A 17,676-nucleotide genomic window follows, 5' to 3' on the forward strand; every position below is an offset into this window, starting at 1 on the left:
TATGATCCATAAAAGTATGAAATCCACCAGTCAGTCTGAGCTGTGACTCACGATTAGCAAAAAAAACTGTACTTGTGTACATTGTATCCAGTCATGTGCATGGAGGTGTTTCTGTGTATCAGACTCCAACCGTATGTATTAAACAGCCCGGAATCCCTGAAGGCAGGGCCTGCAACCTCCATCATAGAAGCCATGTGTGGTTATAGAGTCATAGAGGTTTACAGCATGGAAACAGGCCCTTTGGCCCAACTTGTCCATGCCGCCCAGTTTTTACCATTAAGCTAGTCCCAATTGCCCGTGTTTGGCCCATATCCCGCTATACCAATCTTACCCATGTAACTGTCTAAATGTTTTTTAAAAGACAAAATTGTACCCACTTTTACTACTACCTCTGGCAGATCATTCCAGACACTCTCAACCCTCTGTGAAAAAATTGCCCCTCTGGACCCTTTTGTGTATCTCCCTTCTCACCTTAAATTTATGACCTCTCGTTTTAGACCCCCTCCCCCTAGTGTTGGAAAAGATAGGCACATCACCCAAACATGTAGATTCTCTGATATATTTATTCACTCTTTTATAGAACAAGGTGGCATAGTTGCACATTGCAACTCCTTCCTACTTGACAGGGGAAGTCCTCATGCTGATAGCACACCATTATTAGAATGGCCACGATTGAGGTTGTGGTCAGTGACAGGGTTGAAAGGATTGAAGATGATGGTACTTTACACGTAGCCCTCCTTTTTACATCCCATTCCCCTCATACCACAACCTTTTCTAAATTACAAGCTACAGATGGTGTGAGTATTTATCTTTCAGCAAAGACTTCAATAGGGCAGGGTAGGCACGTAGTAATGTTTGGTGCCTTGGCAGTCTGCCAGAAAACCTACAGTCAACATCAAGGAGCACTGAGGAGTCAGCACTATTTCACAAAGGACTCTTGTGGCTCCTGACCTTGATCAATCAAAGCCATTTTGATGGTAATTAAATGGCTTGGCTTGTTTTTAAACTTTTATTAACATTAAATTATCTATCAATTAACTGTCTATAAAACGTTGTTGAAATGTATCCAGTTTGTTTATCATTATTATTGCCATTTGACTAGCAGCATCGTGCTTAAGGCACTTGTTAAATTTTTGATTTCAAATTGATCAGTTCTTTTCCGTTGTAACATTTTAATTACTTTTTGAGTTGAGGAATTAACGCAAATAAGGGGCAATACCTTGGTATGTTTTTAAATAACTCCAGTACACAGTAATGAAACATAATTATCAACCAGTCCGATGAGTTCTAGTAGTTTTTACAATACATGGAAAAATGTATGGAAAAGGATCTCATCGGAGAGACCGGAACTTATAATTTGATTTAAAAGTGGAATAGCTGCTTTATTTTGGCTTTCTTCTGCACTCTGCTTTCTTTCTTTTTTACACCTTTGTCCTTTTCCTTATTTACAGGGTCGAATTTACAGTTGGGGACAAGCCTGTAAGTAGCTTCAGGATGATTGAAAGACATTACTTCAGGGAGCGGCTGTTGAAAAGCTTTGACTTTGACTTTGGATTCTGTATTCCGAACAGCAGAAACACATGCGAGCACATATATGAATTCCCTCAACTTTCTGAAGACACCAGTATGTATTTCTAGCTTTTATAAGCTCTGCTTTGGGGATGTTGCAGTTTAAGCAAGTTTACTTCATGAATTTCTGGTTGCTAGTCGAATAGACCATTATGGTTTAATTTATCCCTTTGGTTTACAAGCAGGAACATCTGTGTTCTGATCATCAGTTTTACAAACAGGAATGTCTATGTTGTGACCATCAGTAAATTGTAATTTTGCTGGATTTGAACAAAACATCAATTTGCTAGAATTTCATCTTGCATTGATCTTTTTGAAAATAGACATGCTCAGCACTGTATTTTCTGTTTGGTTTTCTTTCAAAAGTAAAGGCTGTTGTCAATTCTTTAAACATAGTGTTTCATCATTAAACTCTTGCAGCAGGTAAAACTCTTGTTATTCAGAGCCCCCTTTAAAAACCTGGCATGCTCAGATAATTCATGCCTCCGATGCAAATGTTATGTACCTGAATATAAATTTGCAACCTTATAATTTCCTAGGCAATTCTCTAAGTGTTGACACCTTGCTCCATTCTGCATGCTGTTTGCCAGCCAATATTTTGCCCAGGTGGTTGTTTTTTTCCCCCAGATGTGAGCCTTTGTACTAGGCAAAGGTAATCTGAGTTCACTGTTTTCAGGAAAGTTTCTTCCAGCAGCATGATCCAACAACAACAAGCGCTCTGTCTATACGAGATCTGGTAATGTGCATTGAGATAAGATTAATTAATGGCTTCTTAGAGAAGCCACCCCTTAGTAGCAGTGATCATAAGATTGTATTTCACATTCAGTTTGAAAGAGAGGGGAGTGGATCTAAGGCTCGTGTTTTGGGCTTTAAGGGCAATTATGAGGGTATAAAGACATAGCTGGCTAAAGTGAAGTAGGAAATTAGGTTAAGGGACGGTACAGTAGGGCACGGTAGCACAGTGGTTAGCACTTCTGCTTCACAGCTCCAGGGACCTGGGTTCGATTCCCGACTTGGGTCACTGTGTGGAGTTTGCACATTCTCCTCGTGTCTGCGTGGGTTTCCTCCGGGTGCTCCGGTTTCCTCCCACAGTCCAAAGATGTGCGGGTTAGGTTGATTGGCCATGCTAAAATTGCCCCTTAGTGTCTGTAGGTTAGAGAGATTAGTGGGTAAATATGTAGGGATATGGGGTAGGGCCTGGGTGGGATTGTGGTCGGTGCAGACTCGATGGGCCAAATGGCCTCTTTCTGCACTGTAGGGTTTCTATGACTTCTATGATAGATCAGTAGAGTTGCAGTGGTAGACATTTAAGATATTTCAGAATACTGAGAAAAGAATGCATTACAATGAGAAAGAAATACTCAAAGGGAAGAATGCACCAGTCATGGCTAAGGATGTTAAGATAGTATCAAATAGAAAGGCAGGTCAGAATGGACAGAATATAAAGAACAGCTAAAAGATCAATAAAGAGAGGGAAATTTTGAGCATGAGAAAGATGGCTAGAAAGATACAAATAGATAGTAAGAGTTTCTACAGATGTTTAAAAATGAAAAAGTGAGTAAAGTTGGTCCATTAGTGAGCAAGTATGGGGAATTATGGAAAATAAGGAAATGGTGGATAAATTGAACAGAGATTTTTCTTCTGTCTTGACTTGGAGGATACAAATAACATCCCAGAAATTGTGAAGCAGGAGGTGAAAGGGAGGGAGGAACTTAAAACAATTACAATCATCAGGGAAAGGATATGGGAAAAATTACTAGAACTAAAAACTGACCAATCCTGAAGTCCTGATGGACTTCATCCTTGAATCTTGAAAGCAGTGGCTGCTGAGATAGTAGATGTGTTGGTTTTAATTTTCCCAAATTTCCTAGATTCTAGTAAGGCCCATCAGATTGGAAAAAAAATCAAATGTGACTTGGCTGTTCAGGAAAATAGGGAGAAAAAGCAGGAATCTACAGGTTAGTTAGCCTAACCGGAGGAGTTAGCTTTGTTTAGTGGTGTCCTTGTAATGTCAGTAGACGAGTAATCCAGCCTAACGATCTGAGGTTCAGATCCCACGATGACATTTTTCTCACTCGAGGCCAATGAGTAAGTTTTGGAAAGATTATTAGAATCCCTATGGTGTAGGAGGCGGCCATTCGGCCCATCTGCACCAACTCTCCAACAGAGCATCATACCCAGGCTCACCCCTCGCCTGGTCCCAGTAACCCCACGCATTCACCATGGCTAACCCACCAAACTACATCTTGGCATACTAAGGGGCAATTTACCATGGCCAATCCACCTAACTTGCACATCGTTGGACTGTGGGAGGAAACCCCTCACTGACCTGGGGAGAACGTGCAAATTCCACACACAGTCTGGAATTGAACCTGGGTGCCTGGTGCTGCTGTGAGGCAGCAGTTCTAACCACTGTGTCATCCAACTGAATTTCAAACGATTTTAAGGAAAGGAGCAATCACTGAGCTAAATAAAGTACAATATAGCAAAAAAACGAGTAAGCGATAAATATGTGCAGAGTGGGTGGGTGCATGTGTATATGTACATGTGCTTGCAGACAAGGCAGACTCGCACTGGCCTTCCACATGTGTACACACACACGCACAGTCTCTTTTACTCGCCCTCGCATGTCCACTCTGTGTCTCACCTCTGCACACTTCATCTCGTACGCTCTCTCTCTCTCTCACACACAAACCCCCCCCTGCACCCCGCACCCCCCTCGAGCTCGCCATTGCTTTGCTTCCCTCGGCCCGGCTGCCTCATTAATGCCAGTGTTCACTGCTCTTCCAATCGAGACTGTTTCTCTTCCTTGCTGCTGGTCTGCCTATCTGAAGCAAAATGGCCTGTGATTGGAGGAGTAGCTCCATGAGGAATCTTCCTGAAATTTGCCTGCTGACCAAGATTTTGTAAACTGATGCTGGGGTCGGTTGGAGGAGCTACTGGCCCATGGACTATACTGTAGACAAGCTTACTCTAAACCCAGCAATGTGGTTGATTTTGAACTGTCCTTGGAAATTACCTAGCAAGCCAATTGGGGATTAGGACTTGAGAAGGATTTTTACAACAATAGATAAGACTAGTTTTTTAAAATTCTCTTTATTAGTTAATTGAATTTAAATTGCAGCACTGCTAAGGAGGGATTTGAACCCATGTTCCTGGAGCATGTGCCTGGGCCTCTGGATTACCAGTCCAATGAGATTGCCACTATGACACCATCTCATAAGAGATAAATTGTCCTGTGGAGAGTTCTACTTAGTCCAGGAATCGCAACTTAGAGTTTCCTGTTTATGTACACTAGTTATTCAATGGAAAAACTTGGTGATTCTTCAGGGTAGCTAACATTTTATTTGTTATGATTGTCACTGCATTCGGTAAGGGACTTGATTTGATATTGAATAAATGTGAATGTTACCTACAGTTTTTAATTCCCTCCTCATCTCCTCTTGCTCCATGTCTCACTTGCCACACGCAACTCATCCTGGAGGAGGCAACTTGATAAGTGAGGTTCTTTACATTTTGTGAGAATATAGACTAGGCTTTACAATCGAAAAATAGAAAAAACCTTGAGAAAAAACGGATGAAATAGCAAGCTAATATTCAAATAAAATTCCTACTCTGCATCTTTCCAAATTAATTTGGGATGGTTGAAAAGTTATACTTGTGACAAATACCAGTGTGTGTAACGTCCATACGCTGCATTCACACACTGCCTACAATCTGGGTTTCACAGTCCTGCTGTGTGACGCTTGTATTATGAATCTAAAGAAGGAGGATGTCCCTAGCCCACCAGAAAGCCAAACTACTCCTCAACATTGTGGTTAGCCTCCAACCACGTTTACTTCTATCAAAATCCTGCTCCCAAGGCAGTATGTTATTTTGATATTTGATATTTCCCATGTCAATTTTGGATTAACTCACTATCACTGGCTTCGTTCAACGAAGTCTGTGTTCCTTCTGAGCACAAGTTTACCCTTTTCTGTCCAATATCTAGTCATATAACAGTGCTACTTGAATCTATTATGTAAACTGGATACTGTAATCTCGCATGTGTCCCCCTGTTCATTTTGTGTCTCTTCCAAAAGATTCAGTGATGCACTTAAGACAAGGCAGGGATACAGTCAAAAGATATAGTACTGGGCCTAAGTGATCTTGCAGAGAACTGGCACAGAGATGATGGGCCAAATGGCTGCTTGTACAATCCATGATTAATCAATAGGCTGATTTATTCCAATATGTAAAATGTAATTTTAATCTATCTTGTATAATCCAACATAACAGAATATAACAAAACACATTACAATTAAGTAAACTTCTGATCAGTGATTTCTTTGAATCTGAACACCACTAACCATTACGGAGTTCTCATTTCATCTGCTATCAAAAAAATTTGACCAGCTTTTGGCACTCGGAAATTGACCAGTTGAAGTACAAAGCCATACCTACCTACCTTGCTCCCTTCAGAAGGGTGTGAGCTTCCTAAACAACAACATAATTAATAGGTTTGTACGAATGAGGGCACTCCAATATTACATCCAGTTTCCTTTCTGAGATGTTTTCACAAATTGCATGGTCTCAAACTGATGTGATATGCGGGAAAAGACCATCCTAGATTCTTTTATTGGGAATAATTCTTTATCTTTTAAATATAAATGCAATACAGGATCTTGTTAAATTGGAATCTGCTTTCACAGAAGCTGTGTACTAGAATTGAACCTGAACTAAGGTGAAGGGCTTTCTTCTGGATTAAATCATCAGAAATCCCAAAACCTGTCATTTCAATTTCAGCAGGGATTGTGGTTAGTATTTTCCTTTTCTATCTGTAAGGCAACAACCCAGAACAACCAGATTCATTTCATGATATATTGACTTTGGCCAAGAACTTTGGCCATTGGCACTGCTGCTTTCCAAGCTTACTTCAACATTTGTTTCTCCAGCACATGACTTCAAGTTTCTCCACTCATTTGATACAATTCTGATGTATGCGCAGGTTGAATGAATGAGGAATGTTGTTACCTATTGCAATTGTATACAGGTGAAGTCACCTGGTAAAAGTGGCTGCATCATGTTGCAGACTAGTGCACAAAATTTGTGTTGAAAATATTGCCTGAGGTTGGTAGCCTGTTAAAAATTATTTGATGGAAAAAGGTTGTATATGGCCTGCCTAAGGAACAAGTTTGATCACCAAATAGTCACCTGTAGATTGTGCTTATGGAATAACTCAAAGGACTCATTGTGGGCTTTAGAACATCTGCCACCTGCAAAATTTACTTTTAAGACCTTTCTCGTGTTATTCAGGTCATTCAAAACATTTACTGAAAGAGGAGTGTGGATTGAAAATGAACTGTGGTGAAAATAAAGGCTCCAGTAGTGCTTCTGGTATAGTTGGGCTTTGGGCTGAGCTTCTACATTGGTCTAGCAATGAACCTTTCAGTCGTTGAATAGGTCTAGAGCAATGGAAATCTAACATGGAGAATGAATAAGTAGAAGACTTTTCTTTTTTATCATGTGACGTTGAGGAAGAGTGTAAGGCAGCATGAATACTTGTGTATTTCTCTTGCAAAGAATAGGTACAAATGTAGAGGGATATAATGGCATCTTTTTGTGTTGTGGTCTTCCATGGTTCGAAACGATCGTGTCCTTTCCTAACTTGGGTTCAAGATATTATCATTTTAGTTTGAAGTTTTAATATTTTCAGTAAACTTTTAGAATGCTAATTTGTACATTCTCTCTCTCTCTTTGCAGTTCAGGAGATGGTGGAGAATCCATATGATACACGGTCTGACAGTTTTTACTTTGTGGACAGCAGGCTGATCATGCACAACAAAGCAGATTATGCGTATAATGGAGGACAGTAGTGAAGCAGTTCAAAACTTGTATCTCAGCAGAGACACAGCCCATTCAGTCTAAGCCTGCTTTGATGAAGAAGAAGGTGGCTTTTGGCTGTGAATTATCTTTTATCATTTCTATGCATTCTGCACTAGAGAATTCGTTGTGCTTACTAATGACTGAGGCGATGGAAACTTTTGAGTTGGAAATTCCACCCATGTACAGTTTGCAGCGGTTGCCTATACCTAACATGAATGCCTAGTTGTGATGAAAGATTCCTCCTAATAAAGGGACCTATTTGTATTTATAATGAAATAGTCATGCCACTGCGGGGAGCATGGCTTTGCACTCTTTTTGGATATGGGTGGGCGACACTAGAGGTAATTGATTAGAAGATCAAATCATTCTCCATTTAAACAAAAATGATTGCAGGGCACCTAGATGACCTTTCTGTTATAGTTCACATAAATCCATTTACTTGGTGACCACAGTGCAGTACTTCAAATCTTCAATGGACCAGGTCTAAACTTGAAAATATACATTGAATGTACCTTATTTATCACTAGATACAGCTTAATAACTCAAAGGATTAGATGTAAAGTTTTTTGCAAAATTATTTTTTTTACATGGAAAAGAAGTTCTTCAAGTAACATGGTATTATTGGCTTTCACATCATCCATTGTATGTCAATCTAAAGTTTTTAAATGTGATCCATTTTTGATTAGTGAGTCTTTTTCATGGCATGAATTGATAGGTGTGGCTGGCGAAATGAACATATCATTTAAAACTGTTATGGCAATTAGTTTGAGAACAGTATAGTTTTTTGCGATTTGGGATACTCCATAATATAAAAACTATTGTGAACCTTCAAAGGTTCCTGAGTTTATTTCATTTCTCTGTACTCTCCACCTGTTACCAATCTTTGTCCAACAAAATGGATAATACTTCCAAATTATGATATTTGAAAGTAAGCATCTCAATCCAACGACTGCCTTCAAAGTTCTGCATCAGAAACTGAATGGTAAAAGTATTTATTTACTGCATTTTATTTCCTTTCTAACTTAGAATTAGAAAGGGGAATTCTCTGAGATGATGCACCACAGCTTAAAAACCAGAAAAGTTGGTTATAAGAGATGCAGTCTGCCAAAAATGTCAGAATCTCTTAAAATTTCCATTTTCATTTGAACTATAGCTTGAATGTGACCAATACCATTCGGTTGCATTGACAGGACTTGAATGTATGTAAGTTACTAAGGAAAAATATAACCACCTTCCTTGCAAGGCACCATTAGTTGAAACTGAAATAATTCCAGATTTCTCCGGCACTAGCTGCTTTAAATTGAGAAATATAAAGACTACCGTAAGTACACCTGATATAGTTTTATACAATATTTTTGATGTTCCCGTCTAAATCGTCAGCCCACTTGATAGTACAATTCTTATGGCATGACTCTGGATTACCCTTCAACCTTTTGTGGCTTGTACTGAAATTCAGAAATGAGTTCTAAACCTATGGATTCTCAAGAACCAATGACAAACTTTTTAGTATTTCCACTTATGATTCTGATTTCAAAGTAGTGCAAATATCAGAATTACTTGGATCCATATAGTTTCTTTGCACTGATCAGCAGAGACTGATGTCTCCATTTTATAATAGACCATTAAGAAGCTGCTTTGGTGTAATATGAATGCCCGTAGAGTCGAAGGAATGCCAGCATTAGTCCCGGTGTAGAGTTGCTTGCAATAAGCCTGTCAGCATGCATCTTTTTGGAAATTTGGTTAATATGTGGTCAAGGGTAGGCACAGAGTATTTGATTAACCTTCTTGGAAGGCCATTTGGTTGATTTTCTTAAAGATCTTTGAGTATGTTGACATTGTGGTACTGCCCCAGTCTTCACTCCATTTGGACTCTAAGACATTTTTTGTTTTTAAATTGGCAATCTTGCCACAGGTCTTTGTTACATTCCATCTGTAACTTGACTATTCAATTTTAATAATTTCTTGTTCATTTTTAAACATTTTAAGTGATGCTAATGATACTGATTTGAAAATCTTTCTCCATGGGATTGAATATTGGCATTAGATAAATTATTAGAAAAAGTCATTGGTCCAGGGATGTATAATAGTTTATCTTAAGTTTCAGACTCTTTAATATTTCCATGCGAGTTGCACAGTGGCATCATTAGTATGCTTGCTTAACTGAAAAACAAATCAGGAGTTCTGATGGATATTATCCCCTTCAAGCAAAATGTAAGTACATCTTGATCTATTAGATTAGGGCTTGGGACTTCACTTGGATCTGGGCTTTGCCGTCATTGACTAAAAATTAACTAAATTTAAATTTATAATGCCTTTTGAAAAAGTGCTCTTCCCCCATTCCAGCCCTCAACTTTCTCCATCGTTTTTTTTCTTGCCCCCCCCCTCAAAAATCAGGTGACCAAACAAAGCTTTTTAAAAGAAAACCATATGGCAAAAGCTTGAATGTGGATCAATGAATTAAGTGTTTCAGATGGATAGTAGACAAAGGAAAGCTGAAGTTGGCAAATTGGTGTAAACGAAGATATCCAATGAGTTTTTTTGGTGATTAGTGACAGTTGGCGAAAAGAAACTTTGCTTTTTGAAGAGGCAGATGATATATCCATTATAGTTTTTGCCAGCCTGGTTCAATTTGTGTTTCATGACAACTCCGTGCTTGAAATTATTTGAATACATCCAAAATATATTGGTTCATATGCAGGCTTGCTTGGGTCTGGCATCAGGACAAAATAACAGTTACAGGCAAGAGGAAGTATTTTTTACATCTGATGGTAGAGACGAGGAGCTAATTTTTGTCTGTCCACATTTCTTTGACACAACAAGGCGACAGAAATCTCAAAAAATATATTTGATGTAAACTAACCGGAACTTTATTCCTCTAAGCTGGTTAACTTTTGTAGTTTCGCACCTATTTACATTTCAACCATACACTTCTGATTTTTGATCCGCCTTGGTAAACTGTGGGTGTTGGAAGTATTTCAGGGTAATTACCTGACAATTCTAGGGTTCAGACTGGTGAAGCCATAAGCTATTTTTATGCTTGTATTATAGGCCACTTTGTTTCATAAAACCCACAAGTGTAGCACCTGCTTTTCTCTTTATCTCTCTTCCCCTTTATTGTCTTTGATCCAGTTCTGCTTTCACTAGGTACTTTTGAGTTTGCATTAATTTGTTTGTAAGTGTGTCTATTAAATGTCCTAGAGGAGTAGGTCTTGCTCATTTTGGAGTCTGGGCCATCACATCCAATTTATCCTCCAATTGTAGAATTGATGAGAAGTGGTGCTGAACGTGTGCTACTAAACTAGCAGAATGAGAGATTTCCATGTACAGTTCATCATCCTGTCAGTACAAATTTTCACCAGTAATTTTACCCGTCTTTTGTGAATTGTAACATGTACCATTCAGCTTGAAAATTTGTAATATCTGCCTGAAAAGAGACATGGGTTGGTGCCATTGACATTTTGCCATGAATTGTACCAAATATTCCTCTCTGGGTCAGCTTTTTACCTCCTGTTCTAATGTTGACATCAATAGTATTTTTGAGGTATGTAGTGGTGAATTGTTTTTTTGAGTAACTATATGCCCAGCAGTATATGTTAAGATTGAGATAGAGATCCAAACTGCATGTAGGAAACCTCCTCAGTCAGTGCTACAATAAAAGGGTACCTTTCTGTGCATACTTATTGCCAATAGTTTAATGACATTTGTGTCACCAGCTCTTCCAGGAAGGGTTTTTAAAAAATCTCTGGTTTGAAGGATATCATTAAGATTACGGTCCCAATACAAGAATCTGTTCAGAGCCATGATGTAGGCCAACTACTCCTGCTAAGCGATCTTAAAAGGATAATTATGATGAATTAAGTAACAATTGCAGTGATGGTTGTCACATGTGTAATTGTGTTAACATGTCATAATTCCCGTCATTCTGCTTAGTTGATTTATCCACGCTACCCCAGGATAGTCCTGTATTCATACAACCCAGGGCAGCTTGCAGTAACTTTGTCTTCAACTAAACATTGCAAATGAATGTAATAATTGAATACTGGACACCAATTTTGCACTGTGTTTTACCTGGTATTATGGGTATAATGTTTGTTTTAAGACCTCAACAAAGCCTACAGTTTCCTTTGCCACAGGAAAGCTGTGCAATTCTTTTATTACAAGGAAAGGTGAACAATGAGATGGAAATGCTTGCAATTTACTTGGCCCTTTTTCTTGGAAAGATCAAGATGTTTCCTAAACCCTTCGTGGACTAATTCCTACTCATTAATTCTGAAAGGGTTGTGTTTCTAGCTCTCGAGCTGAAATTTCTGAATCCCTCTATTAGCGTAAATTGAGATTACATACACTGGGAAGAAACTCTTAGAGGATAGATTAGTTGGGAAGAGGGAGCAAGAATATGAAACCAGCTTTCTGTTTTCCCAGTGTGATTAAATTCCATCAAATTCATTAGCATCTAAGCTTTCGCTTTGCAATTTAGGTTTGCATTGTGTTTTTCTTTGTGTATCTACCATGGAACCTAGAACAGTCAAAATGCAACCTTCCATTGGCATTGTTGCACTTGCTACTTATTTTACCATGCCAAGTTTGCCAGATACATTGCTCAATGAATCAATACAGAACTATATAAACTATAATCAAGTAAAAATGGAAGTCTTACCTGATTGAGGGAAAAATTACCAAAGGGTTCAAAATTGTTTCCTTGCAGACATGAAAAAAATCAGATTAAATGTCCTGCACGCATTCAGGCAATGTATTTGGTGCATTGACTTTGGACTGCTGACTCTTGGGAGGACGAGTTGGCCTCCATATATTGTATTTTCCACCTTTCTCCCTTTTAGCATGGGTCTTTGGTTATGGTGAAATAGAGATATGAAATTCTGTCAGGTCGCCTATTGTACTTTGTTCTTCAAGCCAATAATTGATGACAAAAAGTAAATTGAATTGCTTGAGTACAGCCAAGTGTGGAGTTGTTGCAGTAGGTTTATGCTGTACATTCGGACTCCATTGTCGTTAGCTTCTAACTGAGTAGGGGTGAAATGCTACATACCTGATGTACTGCTGTTTCTCTGGGTAGGAAAATCCTGTGGTACCAATTTTTTGTCTATGAATTTCCTGTTTCTTGGCATTCCCAAGTTGAATGTGGATGGGGTATTACACCAAATGGGTGAAATTAACTTTTTCATAATTTACTGTTGCTCCATTCTGAGAATGAAGCACTGATCGAATCCTCTGCCCTGAAATTTGAGACGTTCAAACTGTATGTATAATTCATTTCAAAAAAACTATTCTGGGAAGATTTGCAACAATGCTGAATGAAAGCGACAATGTTCATTTGAATAAGCTTTGGGTCCTAGAAGTGCTTGGTAATGCATGTAAAATTAACCGATTTGGAAATTGGTATGGTGATGGTGCAACAGTTCTCAAATCTGCATCTAAATCTCCTCCATAATATGTTCAGTGTTTCAGTTGTATCTTGCACAGTTTTTTTTTAAGAAAGTGTTCACTGCTTCCTCAACCCGTAGTCCATTCTATTTTAGTATCAAATTGAATAGATGCAAAATGCTTTTGGGATATTTTATGAAGGGTAATAAATGTCGCTCAGTAAATCTTATATTTTTGAACTTGATAATTTGTTTAATATTTTCACAGGAAATGTAAGATGCATAAATTCACATTTGTGATTTAATGCTTTGTAATTGCATTAGAATGTTGAGCTGTATTTTGTAACACTTATCTTCAATTTTTCATATTCTTAAGTGATAGATGGCTTGTTTGTATCAAATGTTATTTTGTCACAAAAGAATAGTAATAAAGATTTTTGATTTTCAACTCTGTATTAAGTATGTTAATAGAAGCATTTGGAGCGTTCCAGTTGTTTGAACATTTTGTTCTGGACAACCTTTTGGGGTAACTTGTTTGTATTCATTCACTGAGTAGGAATGGAACAAGTCTGCACTAGATTTGTAAGTGTACCTTCTGAGCACTTTCATCAATGAGGTTATTTTGCAGCACACATTCTTATTTTAATTGACAGTGGGGATGGAATTGTAGGGTGTTCCTGGTCAAGACGAGTAGACTCAATAGGTGGAGCACGTGCATTGCCAGGACCGGTGTTGTGGTTAGTCACAACGTTTCACGCCCTGAAGCATAAAGTTGACATTTATCTGGACAGAACACAAAATGGCTATCCTCTATGTCAATAGATAAAATGAACCCATTCTCAGTCTCTCCTTCAAGGCACAATCGGGTTGCATTTTGGTATCTAAGCCACGCTATAACATTACACAACATTTAGTCTTGGTGGACAAATTCAGTTGCAGAGCTCTTAGTCATCTGGCGTTCTATTTCCAGTAAGAAGTCTCAACACCAGGTTAAAGTTCAACAGGTTTATTTGGTAGCACAAGCTTTTGGAGTGCTGCCCCTTCATCAGGTGAATGTGTCGATATGCACGATCTTCTTGGAGATCCTCTCCACCTTGAGCTGGTAGTTTGCGGTGTTAGTGGTACTCATGATGTGGAGATACCAGCGTTGGACTGGGGTAGGCACAGTAAGAAGTGTCTCAACACCAGGTTAAAGTTCAACAGGTTTATTTGGTAGCTTGTGTTACCAAATAAATCTGTTGGACTTTAACCTGGTGTTGAGACTTCTTACTGTGCCAACCCCAGTCCACCGTCGGCATCTCCACATGTTCTATTTCCATAAAGGAAAGGTCTACACTAAGGCTGTTCAAAACATTTCCAACACTGAGTTATCAGGAAATTGACCTATTCATTTTGCCATTTCTGCTCAAGCACCATTATAGATCTTTGTGCCACCCTAATATATAGGTGTACAAGAATAACAGGCATCCAGTGGTTAGCATTGCTGCCTCACAGCACCAGGGACCCAGGTTCGATTCCCAGCTTGGGTCACTGTGGAATCTGCACATTCTCCCCTTATCTGCATGGCTTTCCTCCCACAGTCTGGAGACCTGCCAGTTAGGTGCATTGGCCATGCTAAATTCTCCCTCCGTGTACCCGAACATGTGTTGGAGTGTGACAACTAGGGGCTTTTCACAGTAACTTCATTGCAGTGTGAATGTAAGTCTACTTGTGACAATGATATTTAAACTTATGTTTCCTCCAATTCCTGGTGATGCATGATATTGCAGAAGATTTGAGCAGTGAGCAAATCTATTTTTAGTATTAACCAACTGTTTTTCAAATATATCCGATATTGAGTGATACTGACTCGCATGTACCTCTGCTATGTTATTTTAAAACAAATCCCAGAACTTGACATGGCATGGGAGCAAAGGTAAGGTGGGTTATTTTAATTCAATGTTAGTAATTGCCTCAGTTTTATAAAAAAAACACGTGGTCCACTTTTTATTTTGCTAGAATGTGATCTAAGCTCAACATGTTGATCATGAAATAATTTGGCGTGTTGACCATCCAAGATATTCTCGCTTTGGTCCGTCTCAAGAGAAACCAAGACAGTAACTGGAGATTATCTTGAATCCAACATCTCCTGGATACTTCACTGTTGTTTTGAATCCATTTTCCCAGACCAGTCAGTGCTGTATTTTATAAGAATGCTTTGACAAGAACAACTCATTTAAAAAGTTGTTTTTTACTTGTACCATAATTCAATTTCTACAACAGGACCTCCTATGGTACGTTTTGTATTCTGTTGATGCAGTGTTACGTATATGTTTTAAGTAAGTATTAACATTTTGTGGTAAGTAGTTGCCCTTTTTTGAGATTAATTCCCACCTTGCTGTTTGGCTTCCACTTTACTTTTTCCATCCCTTCCATGTCTCTTCCCCTCACCAAATGTTGCCAGTGATGTCACCAAATGATTTTGTAATCAGGTTACAAAAACATCAAAATATCTCAAAAAATAATTCAAGCTGAATTTAACCTTCTTGGTAGTCCATTTGAAGAGGTACAACATTAGAATATTCCTATTTGCATCCTTGGTTTTCAAATCCCTTAGTAGCCTTGCCCCCCCCCCCCCCCCCGATCTCCGTAAAATCCCCCAACCCCTCCACCCTCCGAGATGCATGTTCCGAGTACCTTTAATCTCTTGAGCATCCTCAATATTAATGATTCCATGGCTGTTTTCAACTATCTGGCCTAAGCTCTGGAACTCCCTTCATACGCCTATCTGCCCTGCTATCTTTTCCTCTACGATACTCCTTAAAACCTACCTCTCTGATCACAGATTATCTCCTTGGGTAAGGAAATGTGTGGTCCTTACCTGGTCTGGCCTACATTTGAGTTCAGATCTACAACAATGTGGTTGACTCTTAATTGCTCCTCGGGGATGGGCAATAAATGCTGGCCCAGCCAGTGACACCCACAACCCAAGAACGAATATAAAAAAAGGTGGCTTTGCTGTATTGCTCCTGTCAAACATCTTGGGACGTTTTATTATCTTGTGGTTCTATGTTGTTGTAGACACTTTTGTCACGTTCTTCTGGAGGAAGTTATACACCTTGCACCTAAAACTAAATCTTTGGCTTGCTATTTGCATTAATTTGTAAAACAAAGTGTGAGACAATTGAACTTTTATCTGTTGGACTGGAAGCTGCCAGGTGCCTCACTGCAAGCTGCAGCTTCTCAGGGTTGGAGTGTTGAACGGAGCGGAACGCAGCGGCGTGGCAGCAGCGCTCGGACGGACGCAGTGCGGGATGCACAGGGCGCAGGCAGGGATGGGTTCGCTGCTGTGGAGAATCACCAGAGCAAAGAGTGAGTTCAACAAGAGCTAAACCTCTGAACGGAGCTGAGAATTGGGGCCAGGAACCTGGGAGCAACCCCCGGCTTCTACCCACCCACCCACCCACCCGTGAAAGGGGGTGGGGGGGGGGGGGGGCAGCATGAGCCGGATTGGCTGCTGCTGTCACCCGGTGAATGGAGTGCTGCCCTTTCACCTAATTACTCAACTCTGGCCTTTAAATCGATGGTGACATGTAGGATTTTTTTAAAAACCCGGATTAACGTCAGTGTTTAGCTGTCCCACCCCTCCAACAATCGATTAACCATCTAAACTGAAGGTCTCTGAACAAATGCTATACTGCCATGTGGATTTTACTAAGTAATGGAAACTAGATCTCTTTCATTCGCAGGTGCATTTTTCTAGTCACATCCCCGTCCTCAGGTCATCGCAAAGAGCTTCATGGTCAGTGATTTAGTTCCGAGATATGGTCACTTGTGTAGACAAACCAAGAAGTGGCAACAGTCCAATTCTGAGTCAAAAGTTTCAAGTTTTTTAAAGCTTATTTATTATTGTCACAAATAGGCTTGCATTAACACTGCAATGAAGTTACTCTGAAAATTCCCGAGTCGCCACACTCCGGCACCTGTTCGGGTACACTGAGGGAGAATTTAGCATAGCCAATGCACCTGACCAGCACGTCAATGGCATCTATTCAGACTGAAACGGTTGAACAGTGTAATGAGTTTAGATTCAGAAGGTGAGGGTTCTGTTCAATTAAGCAAGTGACAACCCCAAGTGCACTGTGGGGAGCCTGAAAAGCGAAGATCCACACACACACTGGACAGTTAAACAGATCTTTGGGGATTCATAGTGAACCTGGATAAGAAATGGTTAAAGATGTGTGCCTGTTATTGCACAGTGTGAGAATTTACTGAGTGGAATGTTCCAAGACTTAGTGTTGGGACATAAAAGACCTGAATTCTTAAACAGTATGTAATGTGATTAAGTTTGCAGATGATAACATTAGAAGAGGCAGTAGCATTGTAGGAGGCGGCCCAGAAATTGCAAATTAAATTGAATGTAGCATGTATGTAAACAGAAAATGAGAGAAAATTTAGAGACACACTTATCAGAGTTGTTTGTGTGTAACTGGTCGAATAGATAAAGGGACAGCTGTAGATTTCACATACTTGGATTCCAAAAGGCATTTGCTAAGGTGTCACACAAAAGGTTAATCAGCAAGACAAGGATTCATGGAGTTGAAGATGTAGCTTGGTGGAGGATTGGTTAACAAGCAGGTATTTACAGGACATTTTCAGGTTGTCAGGTAGCAACTCATGAAGTGCTGGTGCCTCAGCTATTTACAATCTGTTGTTGACTTTGAAGGATACATTACTGTGTTCCAAGTTAGGTGGATGCAAAACATAAAAGATTCTGAAGGGGGCTTGACAGGATAGACACTTGCTGTGGAGTCTGAAACACAGGAACACTGTCTCAAGGTGAGGGATTGATCGTGTGGGACTTAGAGGGTTATGAGTCTTT

General features: G+C 39.5%; 2 protein-coding genes across 2 annotated transcripts in view; both read left to right on the plus strand.

The window, feature by feature from the left end:
- unc119b (unc-119 lipid binding chaperone B) overlaps positions 1 to 13,261 on the plus strand; it is a 69,140-nt gene extending 55,879 nt beyond the window's left edge. The window contains exons 4-5 of the mRNA XM_078226959.1: positions 1,452 to 1,624; positions 7,312 to 13,261. Coding sequence (XP_078083085.1) covers positions 1,452 to 1,624; positions 7,312 to 7,424 — 286 coding nt within the window. The 3' untranslated portion in view covers positions 7,425 to 13,261. The remainder of the gene's footprint in view (positions 1 to 1,451; positions 1,625 to 7,311) is intronic.
- Positions 13,262 to 16,056: 2,795 nt separating this feature from the next.
- Positions 16,057 to 17,676, plus strand: part of acads (acyl-CoA dehydrogenase short chain) — a 163,426-nt gene continuing 161,806 nt past the window's right edge. Inside the window, exon 1 of the mRNA XM_078226956.1 lies at positions 16,057 to 16,166. Coding sequence (XP_078083082.1) covers positions 16,109 to 16,166 — 58 coding nt within the window. The 5' untranslated portion in view covers positions 16,057 to 16,108. The remainder of the gene's footprint in view (positions 16,167 to 17,676) is intronic.

Source organism: Mustelus asterias, chromosome 13, assembly GCF_964213995.1.
Source record: "Mustelus asterias chromosome 13, sMusAst1.hap1.1, whole genome shotgun sequence".
Lineage (NCBI taxonomy): Eukaryota > Metazoa > Chordata > Chondrichthyes > Carcharhiniformes > Triakidae > Mustelus > Mustelus asterias.